This window comes from Aethalodelphis obliquidens, unplaced genomic scaffold (genome assembly GCF_003676395.1).
Source record: "Aethalodelphis obliquidens isolate GAN/ISIS:26980383/991018 unplaced genomic scaffold, ASM367639v1 scaffold2, whole genome shotgun sequence".
Lineage (NCBI taxonomy): Eukaryota > Metazoa > Chordata > Mammalia > Artiodactyla > Delphinidae > Aethalodelphis > Aethalodelphis obliquidens.
Window position 1 is genome coordinate 18,296,791 of NW_020837946.1, and position 22,938 is coordinate 18,319,728.

Genomic DNA, 22,938 nt, shown 5'->3' on the forward strand with positions numbered 1-22,938 from the left:
TATTACACCAACTCATTACTCTGCAAATTAATAGTTAAAGAGAAGAAACTAAGAATGTATGCTACCTTTCCAGTTGGAATTGTATCTCAGGATATAACTAAGTGCAGTTGATGAGAGAATGTTCTTCTTTATGGAATAATATCAGCTAACAAATGTTAAAGGAGTGATAGAACTAGAAAATCACATTTTAGTCAAAGATCATCAATGAATGGCAACACCACTAGGTGAAAAGTTGCTGGGGAACTACTTTATGACAGAGATCTCGCTGTCTCTACCTTAAACCAGTGATCAATTATAGCATCACTAACAGTGGGACAGCCAGACATTATACACTTCCTGAAATGATGCAATTGGAGTCATACAGCATCACCTGTAAATTTTTTGTTTTTAAAAAATTTTTACCTGATCCAGTCAAGACTTAAGTTCTATTTTTCAGGAAATACAGGGGATATACAGGATATATACAGGGAAAATACAGGGAAACATATCACGAGGAAACAGTCACAAATCCTGAAGGTAGGGAGTTGTAAAGAAAACCTGACCTGGTATCTTCCACAAGAAAATGTCAAAAAATGGCGGGGGGGGGACACGCACTGTTTATGTTAATTTAAAGAGAATTAAGAAACATAACCAAATGCAATGGTGGTCTTTGATTGACTGCTACTTTGAACAAAACAGCTGAAAAAAGGCATTTTTTAGAAACAATTTGAGACATTTGAACTGAGCATTAAATGATACTCGGGAATTATCGTAAATTTCATTAGGTGTCATAATGGCATTTAGGTTATATGGGAAAATACCCTTATTTCTTGGAAATGCACATTGAAACTTTTGGAAGGGAACTATAATGTCTATTGTTTACTTTTAAGTACTAAAAAGAAGCAAAGATGGCAAAATAATCAATACCTGTTCAGCCTAGGTGATGAGTGTATGAGTACCATGCACCACCATCTTTTTTAATTTTTGTATTTTGGAAAATTTTTATGAACAGCAAGAGAGTAAAGTGATCAATTTTGACCTTTAGAAAGCTCACTCCCAAGCTTATTGGGTGACAAGAATGGAAGCAAAAGACTCGTTAGATGATTACTGCAGTAGTCATCATGAAAGAGAGAAGTCATATGGACTCCATCATATAGAGAAAAGGGGGCTGATGGGAGACATTTTGCAGGCAGAAACCATAGGATTTTGATAGGCTCGAGGTGGAAGAGGGCGAAAGAAAGGCGAGCCAAGGCTAATAACAAAAGCCAATATACATCCAGTGTTTAGTATATGCCAGTGCAGTGGTTGTTCTAAGTGAGCCACGTGAGTTTAATTCCTGTAAATCTTCACAACCACCTTGTGAGGGAGGCACTGTTGGCACCTCCATTTTACAGATCGGGAAACTTGGGCACAGAGAGGTCAAGCAACTTGCCCAAAGTTATACCCCTAAGTAGGTGGCATTGCTAGAAGTGGCATCCGAGCACACACGCAAAACCATTCCTGCTCTTAAGGATAACATCTGTACCATTAATTGAGATGCGAAAGAGTACATATTGTATTCACCTGTATGCTCCTCTTCTTAAGGTTTATACGACCCGGCTCACGTATCTTTCTTGGCCCCCACACAACTGGAACCCTTCTCGCCAACGCTGCGACTGGGTGATAGAGGTGGTGGTCCTTGGGGAGAAGCATATGTCAAGGTGAGGCCAAGTGCGAATTCTAGAGAAGCGCCTACTATTTGGGGTAGGAGGGACGGGGTGGGTAGGACCCCCAGTAAGACAGTGCTTTTACGCCACGAATGACGCAAATCAACGCAAGAGCCGGGGGTGGAAATGTCGTCACCATCCGCCTGGGGTTGGCGGAGTTGCCGCGAGAGGGGCGTGTAGACCCCGCCTCGGTGGGTGGGGAGTGGCAGGCCCCGCCTCGGCCCCTCTGGCAGGCTCCGGCCGGAGTCGCTGCGGCTCTGACAGCCGAGCGGGAGCGCGGAGCCCGGAAGGATGCGGCGCCCGCGGCGGCCTGGGGGTCCCGGGGGATCTGGGGGTCTCCGGGTGCTCCTCTGCCTGATGCTGCTGGGCAGCCGTCCGGGAGGCTGCAACGCCATTAGCGCCCACGGTCAGGAGGAAATGGGAGGATTGGGGGAGGATGGTGCCGGGAGCAAAACTCGGTGGGGGGCGTGGGGGGAAGTGTCACGCAGGTCGCGAGCTCAGGTAGATGTGTGTGTGGAGTGGGGTAGGGGGAGGCACTGTGAGATGAGGAAGATGAGAGGGCGTCTGCGAGGAAAGGGGCGTAGGCCTGGAGGTGGGGCTGGGAGCTCGGGGGCGGGACCTAAGAGAAGCGGGCTCAGGGGAAGATTGCGGTTTGGGGAGAATGAATGGGGGTGCATATGGACAGAGGGACCTAGAGATGGGATACAGGACCACAGGAGAAGCAAGTCTCTCCGAGGCGCCAAAAAGTGGCGACAGGAGCTGAGGGATGGAGGAGGGGAGGGAAGAAGAGGGAGCCCTGATCTGCCGGGAGAAGTCGGGGCCGAGAGCTCCGGGGTCCCAGCTTTCCGTACAGTATCAGGCCGAGGGAGGGGCCAGCGTTTCTCTTCAAGCCCAGAGAGGCCGACGGCTGTAATCTGATCTCCGATAAGAGAGGGACAGCTGGGGGAGGGGGCCGAAGAAGGTGAAGAGGGAAGGGTCGTCTCACGTCCCCCTCCCCACGGCCAGGCCTGGTGCTGACTCACGTCTGTGCGGACAGAGACAGTCAGCGCTGACTCACGGGCAGGGGGAGGGTGGGGGCGGGGCGCACGTGGGGGAAGGGGGCAAGCTCGCCGTCTGGCGTTCTTCTTCCCCGCCGGGCTTGGAGGCCAATGCGAGATACTTCCTGTGGCGCCGCGGGTTAGGAGGGTGGAAGATGAAGGCTGGAATGGCGGAGAGGTCACGTCCCTTGGAGACTCCTCACCCTGTTACCCTTCCCTCCCCCATCACTGCTTCCAGGCAAGCTCTCAGCGGCGCCAGGCTCAGAGCTTCAGCATCACGAACCGCCCCAGCAGTACAGGGGCCGCGGGCTGCAGGGACAGCGTGGGGAGCATTGCCTTAGAGACACCCCGCCGCTACCCCTTTCCCACACGAAGGGGAAGTGTGCTGGGGTTCCCATCTCTTCTGAGCCCCAGGCCATCATAAGATGCTTGTGGAGATTGGGAAAGGAAAGTCCCCTTTTCCTCAGAATTTGGACAAAAACTACCCCATAGTAATTCTATGAGAGTAGAAGTATCAATATGATTATCCACCATCACGATTCCCATGCACCTGAAGGGCTTCTTCTCCCCATTACTCACTTAAGCTAACAGAGGCTTTTAGGGAAAGAATCCAGACTTGCAGATCTTTAAAATCCAAAGCCAGATCCTGTGCTTTCTTCTCAAGAGGAGGACTCTTCCTCCTCTCCTCCCAGCTTAAAGTCTTCCTTAGAATGAAAGAGTGGATCCCATCTGCTTCCCCCTTTTCTAGCCTGTTCATCCATCTGACCATTCTATGTGTGCGGGTGTCTGAGCCTCTGCTCACCTGTCCTCTACAGGCTGTCTGTTTGACCGCAGACTCTGCTCTCACCTCGAAGTCTGTATTCAGGGTGAGTGAGGCCCAAACATAGGATTTACAAAACAGGGTTGGGGGGGGTGATATATAATAAGAAAGAAGTGGGGTGGGCTGGAAGGGAGAGGGGGAACTGGGCTTGGAGAGAAGGGGGACTGGACTGGAGGAGCAGAGCTCTCTGAAGCCAAGAGAGGAGATTGAGGGAGTGCTGTCTATTTGCAGCCTGGACTTTGGAAGACCTGTTGTCCAAGCCCCCCCCCACTGACACCACTTTTGTGCTCTTAGATGGCTTGTTTGGACAATGCCAGGTGGGAGTGGGGCAAGCCCGGCCCCTTTTGCAAGTCACCTCCCCAGTTCTTCAACGCTTACAAGGTGTCCTCCGACAGCTCATGTCCCAAGGTGAGGTCTAGATGCGCTGGAGGAGGGAGACTGTAACTTGGTTAGATAAGGGTGGGGAAGGGAGGGGCCACCTGACTCCAGGATTTCTCTCATGGAACATTCCTATCACACCCACTCTGGAACCTCACCTTCCCAGACCTTACTGGAGAAGGAGGCAAGACAGGAGTGGGTGTGGAACCCTAGAGATAGGCTGTTCACACTTAGACTCTCTGGAGGAATCCAGAGGAGACTTCTAGAAGACACCACTGGAAGAGGCCAGCATTTATATCTTTAGGACCAACCCACTCTCTGGAACTGCCTGAGTACTCCAGGGCCATGAATCCTGGAGTCTTCAGCCAGGAGAATACCCCACTCATCCAATTCACTCATTCAACCAATATTTATTGGGTACTTCTATGTGGCAAACGTAGTTTTAGGTGCTTGGGATATATCAGGGAGTGAAACAAAGATCTCTGCCTACTGGGGTTTACATTCAGGGGTGAAGGGAGGGAATACACTAGAAATTAGAAAACACTAGTATGTTAGAAGGTGATAAGTGCCATGGAGAAAACAATTACAGCAGGATAAAGGGATCAGAAATGGTGAGGTAGGAAGCTGTGGTATTAAATTGAGTGGTCAAGATAGACCTTATTGAGACTGAAATTCAAATAAAGACATCAAGGAGGTGGGGATGCTTTCCCAGAAGGTTATCTCAGGGAAGAGTGTTTCGGGTGGCCAGGGAGCTAGATAGAATAAAAGCCCTAATAGGAGCGTGAGTTTGAGGAACACCATGGAGAACCCCTCTACAGAGTGGCTCTAAAGGAGTGATGGAGGGGCAGAGTAGAAGATGCAGTCAGGTAGGTAATGAGGGAAGGGATGCTCTGGGATTTTATATGAGAATGTATGGACATTGGCTTTACTCTGAGTAAAAGAGGAAACCATCACAAGGTTTGAGCATAGGGGTGCATGATCTCACTTCTACTTTAAAAAGATCACTCTTGCTGCTGTGTTGAGAATAGAATGTAGGGAGTCAATGGTAGAAACAGAAACACGAAACATTAAAAGCTATCACAGTAACTCATGTAAGAGATGAATAAGCATGGACCAGGGTGGTTGCCGGGAGGTAATGAGAAATGACAGAATTCTGCCTGTATTTTTAAGGTAGTGAGCATGATTTCATGAAATATTGGATAGGGCCATGAAAGAAAGGGAGTAGTCAAGGATGACACCTAGGTTTTATTGCCTGAACAGCTAGGTTGATGTACATGTCATTAATTATGCAGAAGGATCAACTTGGGGAAAGGGGTGTTCAGTTTTGAATACACTGAGTTTAAGATATCCATTCAATAATGTGGGAAGTTGAGTATATAAGATTGGGTTTTAAAAAGGAGAGGTCCGGAGTGGAGATATGAATTTGGGATTCTTTGGCATATAGATGGTAATTAAACCCATGAGGTGAATGAAATAACCAAAAGATTGTGTGTTTATGAAGAAAAGCCCTAAAGAATTCTATTATTAAGAGGACCAGAAGAAGGAGCAGAACCAACAAGGGAGTCTGAGAAGGGAGAGCCAGCAAGGTAGGAGGAAAAACAAGAGTGTATGGTGTCCTAGAAGCTAAGTGAAAGTGTATCAAGGAGGAAGGAGTGATCAACAGTGTCAAATGATGGTGGTAGGTTAAGTAAGATGAGATCTGAGAATTGACCCTGGATTTAGATATGCAGAAGCCACTGGTGATCTTGATGAAAGCAGTTTTGGTAGAATAGTTGGGAATAGAATCCTGAATAGAGTGGATAAGAGGGAATGGGAGGAAAAGAACTGGATACAACCAGTATAAATAACACTTTCAAAGAGTCTTGCTACAAAGAAAAGCAAAGAAATGGGGTGATAGCTGGAGGGGACTGTGGGATCAAACAGTATTTTTATAAGATGGGAGAAACTGCATCATGTTTGTATGTGAATGGGAATAATTCAGTAGAGAACAGGAGAAAATGATGATGTAGGAAATAGGGGAGAATTGTGGGGAAGATGTTCTTGAGTAGGTAGTAGGGGATGAAATCTAGTGCTCAAGTAGAGGAATTGGCCTTATACAGGAACACAGATAGTTCATCTAATGTTAATAGGCAAAAAAGCAGGTATAGATCCCAGGGTATGAGTTAAGAGCAGTACAGATTATTAATCCAGAAACAAGGAAAAAGGAATGGGGGTGGAGAGTGGGAGATTATCCCTTTAAAATAGATGACTGACCTTTCCTGAGAGCAGAGTTTCATGGAGGAAAACGGTCAAACAGGAGATCTGCCTCATGATAAGATGATGTTGATGAATGTTTAAAACAGGTGTATAGTGCTTTGGAGTTTTCCAAGCACTTTTATTTTCCTGATTGTACTTAATCTTTACTACAGACCCATAAAGTATATATTATTCTCACTTTACAAATAAAGAAAACTAAGGTTCAGGATTAATAAAAAGAAGCTAAGGGCTTCCCTGGTGGTGCAGTGGTTGAGAGTCCGCCTGCCAATGCAGGGGACCCGGCTTCGTGCCCCGGTCCGGGAAGATCCCACATGCCACGGAGCGGCTGGGCCCGTGAGCCATGGCCGCTGAGCCTGCGCGTCCGGAGCCTGTGCTCCGCAATGGGAGAGGCCCGCGTACCACAAAAAAAAAAAAAAAAAAAAAAGCTGAATAATAATATTGATGATGATTATAATAATAGCACTATTGAAAGCTCCCTATGTGTCAGGTACTATTCTAACCATTTTGTATTGTGTATTTTAATTATCGCAACAATTTTAGGAGGTGTAAACCCCCATTTTTCAGATGAGAGAACTAAGGCTCAGATAGGTTCAGCTAAGGTTACACAATTAGTAAGTGGCAGAGGACTTAAACCCAGTCCCACTGGAAGCAGTCTCACTCCCAAATCTATACCTGAGTGTGGGAAAAGGACAGCTCAAGTCACCCACCACATCTCTAGACCCCCTCCACTGTTCCTCTGCCCTGCCAAATTCAACACACTGCTGGGTGGAGGGTGCAGTTTTGATCTACACTGGTCCCTGTTACTGGGCCCTCAGACTTTCCCAAGGCAATCTCAATCTCACCCTATTCTGTTCCCTGGCAGGACTGTCCTGGCACGATGACCTCACCCAGTATGTGATCTCCCAGGAAATGGAGCGCATCCCCAGGCTTCACCCTGCAGAGCCCCATCCAAGGGACAGGTAGGCATCATTTCTCATCAACTCTGTCATAGCAAGGCTGGTGGATCTGTGATCATCCTGATGGACAGAGGGAAATGGGTACAAAAATCAGCAGGCTGGGGCTTGGGTAAAAGAGGTTCTGGAGTAGTCAGTCATCTGACGCGCTCACATGCCCAACACGAGCTGAGCTCATCCCTGGGGATCCAGCAGAAGAGGGCCATTAAAAACTGTTTTAGGGCTTCCCTGGTGGCGCAGTGGTTGAGAGTCCGCCTGCCGATGCAGGGGACACGGGTTCGTGCCCCGGTCTGTGAGAATCCCACATGCCGCGGAGCAGCTGGGCCCGTGAGCCATGGCCTCTGGGCCTGCACATCCGGAGCCCGTGCTCCGCAGTGGAAGAGGCCACAGCGGTGAGAGACCCGCGTACCACAAAACAAAAAAAAAAAACTGTTTTGTTTTGTGTTTTTTTTGCCTAACAAAGTCTTTTTTAAATTTTTCTTGAAGCATAATTGATTTACGGTGTTAAAAACTGTTTTGAAACATTTGGACTTTTGGTATTTTGTTTTTGGTCTGGTTTGTCTTTTAATGAATTCATTTACTCAGCAAAAAATACAAGGTTATACTATGTGCCAATCACTGTGCTACTCTTTACGGATACAAAGTAGGAGAACAAGACAAATTAATTTTTCTCTAGTACTGACATAGGAAAGATATGTTAGCAAAGTTTCACCCACATCAGACTCAGATATGAATCAGATAATGGTAGTACTTGAACTGATTTCTGGGATGCATCAGGAGATAGAGAGAGTGGAGAAGGTATAATAATTAGTACTACATGGTATTGGCAGACACATATATAAGTACTTATAAGTACGTGTAAAATTATGTTCCTTTTTACAGTTTTTTAAAAATATACGTGTATCTATGCTTTTTCAAATTCTTTTCCCATTTAGATTGTTTCATAATATTGAGCAGAGTTCCCTGTGCTATACAGTAGGTCCTTGTTGGTTATCTGTTTTAAATATAGCAGTGTATACAGGACATTTGGTATCTTAAAAGAAGCATCAAAGTAGTCATCATGGAACAAATTAGAATTTTGTCGGACTGAAGTTGTTTAATGTTCAGTTTTGTTACTATGTGGAATTGTATATGGTAGGAGGTACCGTCATCTTTTTGTGGTTAGGGGCTCTGAAGGCATCATTCAGACCCTGTAAAGCAGAGGAAAGCAAATGACGGCTTGGGGCTCAGACGATGACACCAGGTGAAGAAGGCAGAGTGGGGCAGGGGGAACAGAGTGAGAGCGCACAGTACTGAGTGTTTGATTGCGTACTTGGGGACATGCCCACAGGGACAGTGTGGCAAGCTGCAGACACAGTTCATCTAGAGCGGTTCCCAGCTGCCTTCCCCTTCTCCTGTTCTCCCCTCTCCATCCCTAGCCTCATGCTTCCAGCTCTGCGGCTGTGTTTCAGGGATCCAGTCATGCTTACCAGGGAGGCAATGACCTCTGCCCCAGGCTTGGCCCTCTGGCCCTTCCCCATGCTACTGTCTCCTCGCCTGAGGCTACCTCATCTCTTAAGAGAGCAGGCTCATTCTATGCTAAGCCTGGACCCACCATCTCTGCCTCGTAGGCTCTATACGCCCTCCCCCACACGACCAACACACACACACACACACACACACACGCACATAAACACACACACACACACTTTGCTTTCCTCCCCAGATCTGGCTTGGCGCCCAGGAGACCGGGTCCCGCTGGGGAGCTGCTTTTACAGGGCATCCCCACTGGCTCCGCCCCTGCTCCCCAGCATCGGCTTCCTCGACCTCCAGTAGGTAGGGGTGGAGCTGGGGCAGGCTCCCCCCTCTCCCCTTTGCAGGCTGAGCTGCTGCCCCCTCTCCTGGAGCATCTGCTGCTGCCCCCGCAGCCTCCCCACCCCGCCCTGAGTTATGAACCTGCCCTGCTGCAGCCCTACTTGTTCCATCAGGTGAGCCCTGGACCTCCGCCCCACTGCAACCCCAGTCCCCCAGCCCTGATGTCTGCTCTCATCCGAATCTCTGGTTTCCCACAGTTTGGCTCCCGCGATGGCCCCCGGAGCTCAGAGAGCTCCCCAGGAATGGTCAGTGTTGGCCCCCTGCCCAAAGCTGAACCCCCAGCCCTCTTCAGCAGAACTGCCTCCAAGGGCACGTTCGGGGCTCACCCTGGCCGTTCCTATGGGGACCCTCCAGGGCCTCCGCCTGCTCAGCTTCTCCAGGAGTCAGGGCTGCTCTACCTGGCCCAGGAGCCACAAGTGCCCAGCAGGGCCAGGGCACCAAGGCTGCCAGAGCAAGGGGGCAGCAGCCAGGCAGATGACTCCTCAGAAGGCTATGAGGAGGAAGGACTAGAGGGTCGCAGGGAGAAGCCTCCTTCCCCAGAAGAGCAGCCAGGTAACAGAGTCCGCAGCATCCGCTCCCTGCCTGTGGGGCTGCTTTCTGGGAGGTGGGGCGGGGAGGGTCCTTCCTGACTACCCACGCATTTGTTAATTTGTCCTTAAAGTCACCTGCACACTCAGCTCATGTCTACTGACCACCTGCTCTATGCCAGGCTCTAGGTAGGCAGTGGGGATACAGTGGGGGCAGTAGAGTTGACATGACTCTTCTTCAGCTGGGGGATCAAGGAGTCCCTGCTGGGCCTGAAGTTTGGTCTTGACACAGGAAGCTCTTTCCCCCAAAGTGTGGACAAGGGTGGGAAGGGGAGGGCATCAATGTCCTGGTGTTTGAAAAGTTCTTAAATGTACCACCGGTCCCCCCCACCCCCAAATGCATCCCACAAGTTCATCTCGGCACCAGCCCTAAGCTCCGTGTCTGGCTCCCTGCAGATGTGACTCTGCAGAGGCTGGCAGCTGTGCTGGCGGGCTACGGGGTGGAGCTCCGTCAGCTGACTCCTGAGCAGCTCTCCACCCTCTCCACCCTGCTGCGGCTGCTGCCCAAGGGTGCAGGCCGAAACCTGGGTGAGTGTCCAGGCAGAGAGACTACCAGCCCCGTGGAGGCCCCTTGCCCCACTTCTCAAGACCACAGCAAGCAAACTAGAGGGAAAGGGCCAAGGTCAGGGGAGGGAGTTCTTCTGAGACACGGAGTCATTGCCAGCCAAGGGCAGGGAGCAAGGGGTGGGGTGGTAAGCCGAGGAGTTAGAGCAGGAAAGGACTGGAGGATGGAAGCAATGGGAAAAGAAGCCAACAGGGGGTGTGAGCCGGGACCAGGAGGCACGGAGAAAGCTGGACGGAAGATCATGAGGACCTAAGGAGGGGCATGGCCACTAAAAAGGAGAAGCCAATGATTGATGGGCAGAGGGAGGACTGAGCAGAGAATAGTTTTGAGAGGTGTGGCCAATAACAGAGGGAGGAGTTGATAAAACAATGAATTATAAGGCAGATGCACAGAGGCATGAGGCCATGCTTAGGACGACACCAGGGATAGGGTCTTGGTTACTGACGCGGGGAAAGAGGCCACAGCAAATGTAACAGGCTCAGGGCCTGTGGCCTTTTCTCCCACCTGCGTTGTGTGGACCTTGGCCTTGGCCCTTTGCCCAGAGTCTTGTTTTTCCTGTCTCTGCAGGAGGGGTTGTAAACATTGGAGCTGACATCAAGAAAGTGAGTTTGTGACACCTGCCTGACCCATAAGTGCCCAACGGCAGCAAACCCCTTGACTGAAATCTAAATCTCAGGACCAGGACCCAGAATCTGTGTCCTCCAAGCCCTCATTTCGGTGGAACTGAGGCCCGGAGGCTGCAAGTCATTGTTTACGGTCTCACCTCAAGTTGAAGGCAGAGCTGGGACCAGAAGCTAGAATTCTTGATTCACTGCTTTTTTACACTACAGTCATCTCAGACCACACTCTGAGGGTCCCTAGGGGAAGCGGGGGGACGCGACCAGGCGGGCTCCTGACTGCCCTGCGGCTTGAGGCACTCTATCCGTTTCACATGTTGGATTTCTAAGATTGTGTGGCTAAACAAAAGTCGAAAAACCACGGCCTGCCTGTTCGTCTTCTCCCCTAACCCCAACTTTCCTCACTCCGGAGCTTCTCCCCACTCCAGCCCCATCCTGTGGATTATTACTGATCATGAATAATCACTCATTCAGTCCTTTTTTCATTCATTCATTCATCCACTTGGCTCACTTTCCTGGATGCCCTCTCTGTACTCAGTGCTGACCTGGGCCTGGGGATAGGAAGAGAAACATGTCCTAAGCACCCCTGTGGGAGCTCAGCGTCCAGAGTGTGGACCCCCTCCCCCCGACCCCTCCACCGTTAGAGACCATACCTCTGTCCTCTCTTCTATACAGACAGTGGAGGAGCAGGTGCAGGGCGCAGACTCAGCGGAGCCTCCACCGCCCACGCCCTCCCTGCCCGGATCCCCCACTGCTGGTCCCACCTCCAGTAAAGCCCAGCAGGAGCTGAGCTCTGGATCCTCTGAGCCCCCCAAAGCTGCCGGCCCCCCTGCCACGCCCATCCTGCGAGAGGAGAAAAGTCCACTGGGCCAGAGCCAGCCCACGGCGGCAGGGCAGCCCTCGGCTAGGCCATCAGCAGAGGAATATGGCTACATTGTCACTGACCAGAAGTAAGGGCTCCAGCCTGGGGCAGCCTCCTGGTCCCTTGGGTGTTGGGCTGGCCCGCCTGGCAGGAAGCAGAGAGCAGAAGTCCAGATGTGGAGTGGACACGGGGCTGGGCTGCTCTGCACCCCTGGAGGTTGTTTCAAGGAAGTGGCCTAGAGGGTCCCCACTTTCCTTCCTCTGCCGGCTCCCCACCTCCAGGCCCCTGAGTCTGGCTGCAGGAGTGAAGCTTCTGGAGATCCTGGCTGAGCATGTGCACATGTCCTCGGGCAGCTTCATCAACATCAGGTGGGGCTGTATCTGGCTGGGGCAGCAGGGATCTAGCAGGTAGCTTGAAGCGGGAGGTGGCTGGAGGGGCTCAGGGTAGGAGGGGAAGACAAACTGTGAGTAAGGGGCCAAGGTCGGCTCAAAGATGTTTCCAGCTGCACTGAAGGTACAGCCACACCCAGCCCTGCTGCTGGCCCCATCCAGTATCTTCCCAGCCTCAAACACCCCTGTATGGCATCTCTGATTGGTTTTAGCCCCATCCTCTAACAGGGAGAGGGCCAGAGAGGACCTCTCATTTTGAATCTGGCATCTGTGGTGGGTGAGGCAGTAACATACCTCCTATTCGGCAGTGTCGTGGGACCAGCCCTTACCTTCCGCATCCGGCACAATGAACAGAACCTGTCTTTGGCTGACGTGACCAAGCAAGCTGGTAAGTACTCCTTGACCCCAGCCTGAGTTGTATATATCCAGGCCTGTGGCTGGTGCTCCCCTTGAAATATTCCCAGCCCACATGGACCCTGCCTGCCACCTGGCATAGCATGACATGGGGTGGAGACCACATGGGGCTGGACAGAATCTGACCTACATCCTCCCTGCAGGGATGGTGAAGTCTGAACTGGAAGCACAGACAGGGCTCCAGATCTTGCAGACAGGCGTGGGACAGGTATGAGATAACTGAAGGATCAATCAAAGCCCCAGAGGGCTCATGTTGCCCACAAGAGATGCAGGCAAACAACAGGAGAATAGGAGCTGAGATCTATCTGGCTGGTCCCCCAGCTTTGCCAAAGCAGCCCTCCCCCGTGCAGTTTTCTTTCTGACCAGCAGATGGCCCCAGCAGCTCCTCCCTGCAGGTCCAGCCTTCTCTCCGAAGTCAGCTTACTTGGAAGAATCCTGAGATGGCCATAGCTGTCCATAGATGTTCTAGAGCAAAATCTCAAATTCCAAGGGAAAACATGACACAGAAAGGACACTGAACTCAAAATATGCTTCTATTCTGCATCCAACACTGATGCCTCACATTCTACTCTTTGATCCCTTGGGTCTCTCTATACTTCTCTGTATCCATTTTTAAATGCAAAAACTCCTAGGGAGGGTCACCCACTAAGTCTCTGGCAGTGCAACGTGGTTGAGTTGCCTCAATGGGGATTGAGAAGGAAGATCTTCGGCCTCTCCAAGTCCTTCTGCCTGTACTGCCATGCCCCTGCCTCCCAGCTTTGCCCCAGGAGATATCCTAGCAGGGAGTGGGCCATGGGACGGGGGTGGGGAGCAGCTCCTAAGTCTCCCCACACCACTGCCCCCCCTGATTCTAGCCTTGTTCCCACAGAGGGAGGAGGCAGCCGCCGTCCTTCCCCGACCGGCCCACGGCACCTCTCCCATGCGCTCCATGCTGCTTACTCTGGTGGCCCTGGCGGGTGTGGCCGGGTTGCTCGTGGCTCTGGCAGTGGCCCTGTGTGCACGGCAGCGTGCGCGGCAGCGGGACAAGGAGCGCCTGGCCGCGCTGGGACCCGAGGGCGCCCACGGTGACACTACCTTTGAGTACCAGGTGTGCAGCCCCAGACGCTTGTTGATGAGAGGGAGTGGAAGGGGCTCGGGAGTCGGGGTCTCGCTGGGATGAGGGTGGGGAGCTGGATGTCCAGGCAGGGGCTGGAGAAGCCCCAGTGGGAGTGCTGCGGGGCCATTTTGGATGGATGGGAACTGAGAGCAGATGGTTGCTGAAGTTCTCCCCAGTGCTGTGACTCGGGCGGGGGGGGCTCTAGGCTTCTGCTCTGTGACATCCGAGGTTGTCATAGGCACCAGCCAAGCAGAACAGCCCCGAAAAGGATGAGAGCCATGGCAGAAGACCCTACCCCAGAGGAAATGGGTTTCTTTCAAAAGCAATCAAGGGCAAGCCTAGGGACTCTACTGAACTGAGCCCAGGACCCTGTGGGGAAGGATTCAGGAGACCTTGGACCCTGCCCCATCCTTCTTCCGCAGGACCTGTGCCGCCAGCACATGGCCACAAAGTCCCTGTTCAGCCGGGCAGAGGGTCCACCGGAGCCCTCTCGGGTGAGCAGCGTGTCCTCGCAGTTTAGTGATGCGGCCCAGGCCAGCCCCAGCTCCCACAGCAGCACACCGTCCTGGTGCGAGGAGCCCGCCCAGGCCAACATGGACATCTCCACGGGACACATGATTCTGGTCAGGACAGGGCATCGGCCCAGAGTGGGTGAGGGGACCGGACGGTGGGAGGGGCAGGGCTGGCAGTGGGGGCCAGCACCAGGCTGTGGTGTCCCTGCAGGCGTACATGGAGGACCACCTGCGGAACCGGGACCGCTTGGCCAAGGAGTGGCGGGCCCTGTGTGCCTACCAGGCGGAGCCCAACACCTGTGCCACCGCCCAGGGGGAGGGCAACATCAAAAAGAACCGCAACCCTGACTTCCTGCCCTGTGAGTGAGTCCTGCTGACCCGCCGGCCCCAGCCCTCTGTCTGCTGGGAGCTCTGGAGGGCTTGGGGGCGGGGCCGGGCTCCTGGCTCAAGTTGAGTGGCAGAGGTGCCAGGACCCCAATGACTGGAGGGGCTTCTGGGGTGGGATGCGGGGTCTGTGCAGATGACCACGCACGCATCAAGCTGAAGGTGGAGAGCAGCCCTTCTCGGAGCGATTACATCAACGCCAGCCCCATTGTGAGTGGCCCCCACCTCCTCCCCGTTTTCATCCTGCCCCCATAGGCTCCATTTCTCCACCCAAGGCCCCAGAATTGTGAGCCTGATATCCTAGCATGGCAATGGGGCTTCTCAGCCTCCCCCAGAACCTGGCCCGCTCCCTTTGACCGAGCCTCTCCATGGTGGCATTTCCCATTCTGGCTCACGATGTATCTTTCCCGTCCCCAGATTGAGCACGACCCTCGGATGCCAGCCTACATAGCCACACAGGGCCCACTGTCACATACCATCTCAGACTTCTGGCAGGTGGGCTTTTGGAGGGAGGGCTTTTCCAGGGAGTAGGCGCCCTTGTGGCCAGCCAGGGCCAGCCAGGTCCCAGGGAGGTTAGAATGGAGCTTACCTGGGTCTCTGTTCCTAGATGGTGTGGGAGAGTGGCTGCACCGTCATTGTCATGCTGACCCCGCTGGTGGAGGATGGTGTCAAGCAGTGTGACCGCTACTGGCCAGATGAGGGCTCCTCCCTCTACCATGTATATGAGGTTAGCAAGACCCCGCGGCCAGGAGACGATGGGGGTGGAGAAAATGGATGGTGCACCACTCATGCATGTGTAAACATATGTGTATATAAACATGTGCATACACATATTCACATACATGCATATACATGTGTGTATGTGTGTGTCCAGTCTAGGGCCAAAAAGCACTTGTAAGGACCTATGATGAAAGGTACAGATAGATATAAAGCTATAAAACCACTGAAACTAAGGTAAGAAGCTAAGAGTCAGGAGTACAGTTTTGAGACAGGGAAGATAAGTATACTCAAAGGCCAAGATTGAGACCTACTTTTATTGAGCCTAACTTAGATCTGAGTTTCCTGGAGGCCAAAGCAAAGAAAGAAATGCCACCAGTCACATATATTGCTTATTTAAAACAGAAACAAACTTTTTCATTAGGAGAAAAGTTAGGTAGGGGGGAACTGGGCAGCGGCAAAGCAAGGGAAGGAGCAACATTCCTGACAAATGGGAGGTGACACCCCCCCCAATAAAACAAGAGACATTAATTGCACACGTCCAGTTTCTCATGAGCACTGGATAGCAGTTTTGCATCATCAGGTAAGCACACAACAGTCTTTTTAAGTTTTAAAAATTGGTCTTGCTTGTGGTTAAAGAAAAAAATCAAATGAAAATATAGAATTTTATCAAAGTTTACGGTGTGTGTAGCACAGACACTTTGCTAGTCTCTGTGCAGAACAGGAAGGAGAAACTTTGAATTCAAGAGGCTCACAATATTGGGAATTCCCTCGCCGTCCAGTGGTGCTTTCACTGCCCTGGGCCTGGGTTTGATCCCTGGGGGATCTAAGATCCCTCAAGCCACGGGGCTCAGCCAAAACAAACAAATGAAAACTCACAATAGTTGTGTCTAGATGAAAAAGCCACCAGTTGTCCTGAGCAGTCCATAAGTGACACAAACAGCTAGAGTTCTTGGGGACAGCTGGAACAGTTGGGGTGGGCGGTTGGGTGAGCTTCCTGGAGGATTTAGAATCTGACTGGCCTGGGAGGCCGGGAAGATTTGGAGATGCCCTGCCGCGCTCAGGCCTGCACCCCCTCCTCCGCAGGTGAACCTCGTGTCGGAGCACATCTGGTGCGAGGACTTCCTGGTGCGGAGCTTCTACCTGAAGAACGTGCAGACCCAGGAGACGCGCACGCTCACGCAGTTCCACTTCCTCAGCTGGCCGGCAGAGGGCACCCCGGCCTCCACCCGGCCCCTGCTGGACTTCCGCAGGTGAGCGCCCCAGCGCCTGGGCGGTGGGGCGGCCCGGGGGAGGCTCCGAGGAGCCGGGGAGAGAGCTGCACAGGAGCAAGGGCCCGGGAGCTAGGCTCCCTTACCTTCCGCCAATCCATCAGGTCCTCCTAGGGCCCCAGGTCAGGTGAGGCAGATCCTCTAGCCTGACCTGGAGCCTCGGCCTCAGGTCCACTGGTGCCCCCTGCTAGACACCCCAAACCAGGACTGACTCTGACCTCCTGGACCCCGTTCCAGACACCACCCCCCAAACCAGAACTGACGCTCTGTCTCGCTGTGCCCATTCCTCCACTGCTGTAGTCCAGCCCCTGTCTGCTCTCTCTCTGCTGGCCAGCTGTCTCCTCCCTCTCTCTTGCACTCTTTTTCTCCCTGCCTCTCCATGTCCGGTACTTTCTCCGTAACCCCATTCCCCCCAAGAAGGGCTCACTTTGTTTCTAGCTCTCTCCCTCTCCTCGGTCCCTGCTGCCTGTTTCCTCCTGTCCTGTGCTTCCAGGTGGCCAGCACTAGTCTGTGTGTCTGCTGTCCCCTCCCTGTCTCTCACTCCCTCCTGCCATCCCCCTTCTTTAACCCTCTGTGTCTCTTTGCCTCTATTTTTCTTTCCCTTTGTCTTTCCCTCTCTTTCCCTCCCTTCCTTCCCTCTTTTCTCTCCCCCCCTCCCTCCCCCGCCCACCTCTTTCTCCATCACTGTGTCTCGAAGTCTGACTCACTCTTCCCCTCCATCCACGTTTCCCCCTCTCTCCACCTCTCCCTGTTCCTTCTCCCTGCTCTGTTTCCTCCACCTCCCTCCCATGTCTGCCTATTTACTCTGCCTCTCTTTGTCTCTGTCTCCCCCCACCATCTCTCATTCTCTACATGGCTCTATCTCTCCCTGGCTCTATCTCCCCTCACTGTCCCCTCCCTCCTCCCTCTCTCTCTCTCTCTCTCTCTCTCTCACGGCTGCCAGTGTCATTTTTGTGATCTGCAGCTAGTATTCTCACTCCAGTTGCATAGTCACAAAAGTGATCATTGGCAGGTGTGGCCGCTGCATGGACAGGACATGAGGACGTGTGGGCCCAGGGACCACCCTGAAGGCTGCTGGGAGAGCCGGGGGCTGGGGAGACTCAGGCAAGGGGCAAATACTATCAAAGGGAGTGTGGGAGGATCTCTGGATTCTTGGGGACTCAGTGGAACCAGGTAGGGGCTGGGACAGGAGGCTAACAGGGTGACCTGCCCTGTTCTGATGCTGAAACCGTGACCAGGCCAGGCCTCCAGCATCCCCTGCCTGTCCCCTCCCTAGACAGGTGGCTGAGAAGTCTGCTGCCAAGGCTGGGGCCTCACCCACACTGTGGCGGCTTCCTGCTTCTCTGCCCCTTGCCAGGCTGGCCTGAGGTCTCTAGGCGCTAGGCAGAGAGCAGAGGGGCAGAGCCGGCGGGGGCGGGGGGCAGTTGAGGGAGGAACCTGGGGATAGTTTCTGAGCCTCAGGACAATGGTTTCTAACTGGGGTCCCCGGGGCCTGAGGCACAGGCTTCTCAAAAGCAACGCTAGGGGCATCAGAGCTATTTTTTTTGTTTTCCACATTTTAAAAATCTTTATAGAACTAGTGCATGGACCTGTTTTAAGGCTGCACAGGTTAGCCAAAAGGTTATATTTCTTTGCTTTAGGCTGGGATTATGTAAACTCAGTTGGCATTAGACACCCAGAACAAATTAATTGCTGCTTAATAAATATAGTTTGGTGAAGGTCCACCAGAGGCAAGGCAAAATAATTCTTTAAGTCCTAGAAAGTGACTCTGAGCAAGTTCCTTGACTTCTGTCTGTTTTCTTACCTGTGAAATGAGAATGATGACCCATACTTTAGGGGTTGTTACAAAAGTCAGTAGCATAAAGTCTGTAAAATCTGCTTTAAGTGCTTGGCACGTAGTAAGGGCTCTATTAATTCTAAGTACTGTTTCTTATCATTATTATTAAATGATTGGGAACCACTGTGGCAACTTCTGTTCAACCCCAGCCCTGATATACCAGCCAATATGCTAGAAAACCATGTGGACTCCTGGAAAACCTTTCAAAGTCACCTGGCCCCTGCAAGCCTTGAGGAACCAGATGGAGGACCACTAAGTTCCAAGCTTCCCCTGAAGTACTCTAATAACCCCTCAGAAGGTCCTCCCTTGCCCTGGCCCATTGGAGGTATCAGAAATCTGCAAGTGACTCTCAAAGCAGGAATGTCATAAGGGACAAGGGCAGGTTAGACTGGGCCACTGAGAGAGGAAGAAACCCCCTGCTCATTGCTGAGCTGCTGTGATCAGGGCAGAAGAGTCGGAGGTCCAGGTGGACCAAGTCTGAATATGACCCAACCACGGAGCACCAGTGTGGAGGCAAGACTTATCCAGGGAGACAGGCGCAGCATCATATTCAGAGCGGAGGTGTTGTCCTCCCCTCGCCAGAGGAACTCTGTGCCCAGGGCTACTACCCGACCTCACTGCTGGTGAGGACCACAGGAAGCCTGGGTGGCAAGCGGAATACCTTGGGCAGTTGTAGGGGCAGAGCAAGGATGTGGCAAGATTGACACCCTTGAAGTCACCAGAAAGCCCATCCTCCCTGAACTTCTGGCAGAGGTGGCTGTTAATATTATTATGTCTTATTATTAATCATACTATCATTTAATGAGCACCTACTGTGTGCCAGGTATTGCACTTAGTTCTTTACATGGATTATTTCACATAATCATAGTAAGAACCCTAAGAAGGAGGTTACTACTCTTATCATCCCCACTTTACAGGTAATAAAACTGAGGCTCAAAGAGGTTAAATCCATTGTTCCAGGTACACAGCTTGGGAACATAGCTCATAAGTGATGAGGCAAGCCCAGTGCCACCTACACTATCTCTGGTTCTTTGCCTCCAGCCCTGACTCCTGTCTCCAGCCCTCTTCCCTCCTCTGCCATTGGCATGTGGGGAGAAAAGGAAGAAAGAGAGGCCCTCAGTTGTGTGTTTCGGTTCCCCTTTCCCTCTGCTGGTGCCCCCTGACCTCACGCCCATTTCTTATTGCAGGAAGGTGAACAAGTGCTACCGGGGCCGCTCCTGCCCCATCATTGTGCACTGCAGGTGCGTTCAGGGGGGCTGGGGTGGGGATGGAAGGGGACAGGACAGCCAGGCCAGAGGGCCCTGAGGTGGGGCATTCCTGGTTCCCACCCCCTCTCTGGTCCTGCTCCCTCAGCCCACCTCCCAAGCACACCGCCTGCCTGTCCCCTGGATGCCAGCAAACCACAGCCCATGGGCCAAATTCAGCATACCATCTGTTTTCTTAATGGCCCGTGAGCTAAGAATGATGTTCCTATTTTTAAACAGTTGAAGGAAAAAAAAAAACGTTTGACAGAGACTATACGTGGCCCACAAAGTTGAAAATATTTACCATCTTATCATTTACATAAGAAGTTTGCTGAATGAAAGCCTGGCCAGAGGCTGGAGAAAGCTATTCCCTCTTGCTGCCTCTGCCTCAGGGCAGAGCCAGGGCTATCCTTTTCGGTTAGCTCACTGCCCAAGAGACACCCCATGGGTCACAGGCTCCCCCCTCGAGGCCCAATTCCCAGGACCCAGGGGCTATGACCGTTCCCTCATCCTCCACTCACTCATCCCACCCCCAGCCCCAGCTAACCCTAACAGCTCCACCAGTCTCCCCCTCTCCTCCCGGTTCCTGCTGGGTCCCAGACTCAGCCTGTCACCATCTCCTCTTTCAGTGACGGTGCAGGAAGGACTGGCACCTACATCCTCATCGACATGGTACTGAACCGCATGGCAAAAGGTGACGACCCCCTCCTCCCCGGCCACAGCTCGCCCACAGCCCAGCCTCTGATTAGCGTCTCCCCAGCCCCTGGGATCACAGGAGTTCGTGGAGGGCAGGTTGCCACACCCCCAGGCTTTCTCCAGTCCTGCAAGCCTCCCACCCCAGGATGCCCTAGGCTTTTGGGGTCCTACCCTCCTCTGGACACCCCCTGAGCAGCCCCGTGCTCCCCCTACCCAGGAGTGAAGGAGATTGACATCGCTGCCACCCTGGAGCATGTCCGTGACCAGCGGCCTGGTCTCGTCCGCTCCAAGGTAACCGTTCCTCCCTCCACCCACCTTAGCTACCACCCTTCCCCAACCAAAGTGGCAGCAGCCGGCCTCTCCTGCCTGCCTCCATACCCCTCCCCCGGGAGGGCTCCCTCCCCCCCACCCCACAAGTGACCTCCCCAAAGCACCCTCCACCCCCGGGGCAGGAGCAGAGGCCAGGACCCCCCATGACCCTCCTCCCCCTGCCCTTCCCCAGGACCAGTTTGAATTTGCCCTGACAGCTGTGGCGGAGGAGGTGAATGCCATCCTTAAGGCCCTGCCCCAGTGAGACCCTTGGGGCCCCTCCGTGGGCAGCCCAGCCTCTGCTCCCTCTTTGCTATGTGAGCATCTGTGTACTCACTCCTCACTTCCCCACCTGCCACCTTGGCCCCTCTTGGGCATGTCTAGCCCTTCCAAGAGGAGCATGTAAAGAAGGGGAAGTGGGAAGGGGCACACCGGGAGCCCTGGCATCAGTCCCGTGGGGGAGCTGGCAGCTGGCCAGGAGGAGAGGAAATCAACCATTCCACCCCAGAGCCTCCTCCTGCCTGAGTTCCCTGGCCCCCATTTCCCACCACTCTGGATGCTCCCAATATGTCTGTGTGGACGCCCTCCACCCTCCGGTGTGGCTAGAATGGGGCGGAGGGGCCACCATGTCCAGCTCTTCCTGTTCTCCCAGCCCCTGCTGCCCGCTGACCTGCCTCCACGACCCACACTCTGGCCCTTGCCCTTCCTACCCCCTCCCCCGGCCCTCCCGCCGCCACATGCCACTCAACTCTCTCCCCCTGGCACAAGAGAACATTTCTAGAAAAATCTACTTTTGTATCAATGTGAATAAAGTGAGTGTGTCGTGTGTGCAGCTGCAACCCGGACTCCTACGCATTTCTGTCTGCTCTGCTTCCAGACTCCAGCCCCGGCCTCAGCCTGGAGCCGGGCCCTGCTGCCTTTCTCAGGAGATGCAGAGAGGGTGATGGGAGGGCCAGGCTGCCAAGTCACGCTCTCCAAGGCTTGAATGGTAGCTAATAACAATTAGGCAGTGGTTTTTTTATGCTGTGCTCCCTATGTGGCTGGCAGTCTCCAAGGTGCTTTACACCCATTAACTTGTTTAATCTTCAGGACACGCTACCAATTATTAGCCCCATCTTACAGACGAAGAGACTGCGGCACAGAACTTGCCCGAGGTACCACAGCTAGTTAAGTGGTGGAGTTAGGATTCGAACGCAGGCACGCTTGACCTCTTTGCCGCCGGTCCTCTCAGTTCTTGGGCGGCTGCTTCATGTCCTTCGGCCTCAGGAATAATGTACGTCGAGCAGGATTGAGGTTAGGACTAAACGAGGTGATGCAGGCAAAGTGCTCGCCACACCTTAAGCAAAAGTAGCTAAACTCTGATAGCGACTCGCAGACCAGGCCTATGAGATGTGACAACAGCCATTCACCTGGGGGCAAGGGGCACTTTCTCCCCCCTCCCCCATAGCGTTCCACCCTGTATGGCCCCAGGGGAGCCCTCATCTGCACGTCATGAGATGTCCTTGTCAAAGATGGTAGACGTAGAAATGAGGCAAGAGAGCCTTGGGCATGGAGGTACTCAGGAGTTAGGGCCACCTAACCTTGCCAGGGTTCAGACCCGTCACATGAAAAATGGGCGAGTACCACCCGTGCTGCGCAGGGAGCAAAGGGACCAGTGAGTGGACCACGGGCCCTTCACCCTTCACCTGTGCTCTGCTGAGGTTCAGCACCACTGGTGTTTCATCTCAAAGGCCGGAAGTGGGCAGAACAGCCATTTTACCAGCAGATTCTCTCTCTCTCAAGATAGAGGCTTGAAAGTCCTCTTTCAGGGCAGGCTGCTTCCTTGCTTTGAGAAAAATACAATATAGACCCTTTGGCCACTGAAGATGAAGCCAAGTGCTCATCCCGGAATGGAAGAGAGCATTGGTGGGGAGCCACACCTCCCTGCTTGACAATAGAAAGGTGCTTGTCAAAGGTGCCTGGGAGGGCATCTCTGCAGGTATCTGGAGAGAGAAGCGGGAGAGGTACCTGGCTTTCTCCTCCCTGGGGCCCTGATGAGTTTGGGGCCTGGACCCTGGGTGGGGTGGACGTGTGCCACTCCACATGGAGAGAGGCAGGCCTCTGACACTGCCCACTGGCCTTAAGCTAAGGAGACCTGTGGAGGGGCCTCAGTCTCTGGGCCTTGGGAGGTTTTTACAGGTTTTTCACCACGTGTTCCCGGCTTTCTGTTGGCCCCATGCTTTCAGTCAAGTCATTACTCAGTCTGGTCCTAGCTGTGCCGCAGAGTATTGGGTGGTGGGACCCTGCGTAAGGGGAACAGCAGCTACCTGGGGAGAGCCAGCTGTGGGGCCCCAAGAAGTGAGGGCAGAAGAATGCGCATTTCATGGACTTCTACAACGTACTTAGAGAGGGCCACCTGGTCAAAGAGGGGACTTCTGCTGTCAGCTGGGAAAGCTTGCAACCTCTGGATGCCTGG

The 22,938-nt window shown here is 53.1% G+C and overlaps 1 protein-coding gene across 2 annotated transcripts; it reads left to right on the forward strand.

Moving 5' to 3' along the window:
* Nucleotides 1–1,739: 1,739 nt before the first annotated feature.
* On the forward strand, nt 1,740–22,353 carry PTPRN (protein tyrosine phosphatase receptor type N). 2 transcript variants are annotated; one of them, XM_027120728.1, is made up of 23 exons: nt 1,740–2,091; nt 3,538–3,588; nt 3,837–3,950; nt 7,039–7,135; nt 8,835–9,096; nt 9,181–9,535; nt 9,967–10,098; nt 10,703–10,737; nt 11,428–11,702; nt 11,896–11,982; nt 12,312–12,391; nt 12,561–12,625; nt 13,286–13,504; nt 13,936–14,136; nt 14,237–14,384; nt 14,546–14,619; nt 14,827–14,904; nt 15,017–15,136; nt 16,213–16,379; nt 19,422–19,475; nt 20,108–20,172; nt 20,392–20,465; nt 20,677–22,353. In XM_027120728.1, exons 1-23 carry the CDS (start codon nt 1,977–1,979, stop codon nt 20,746–20,748), a joined length of 2,940 nt encoding a protein of 979 aa, XP_026976529.1. In that variant the 5' UTR covers nt 1,740–1,976; the 3' UTR covers nt 20,749–22,353. The 2 variants fall into 2 exon arrangements, with proteins under 2 accessions (XP_026976529.1, XP_026976534.1); XM_027120733.1 differs by lacking the exon at nt 11,896–11,982.
* Nucleotides 22,354–22,938: the final 585 nt, after the last annotated feature.

Coding starts and splice junctions, on each gene's coding strand:
- PTPRN (XM_027120728.1), top strand. CDS start 1,977: ATGCGGCGCCCGCGGCGGCCTGGGGGTCCCGGGGGATCTGGGGGTCTC. Junction 11,983..12,311: donor GGCAGCTTCATCAACATCAG/GTGGGGCTGTAT, acceptor CCTATTCGGCAG/TGTCGTGGGACCAGCCCTTA. Junction 12,626..13,285: donor TGCAGACAGGCGTGGGACAG/GTATGAGATAAC, acceptor TTGTTCCCACAG/AGGGAGGAGGCAGCCGCCGT.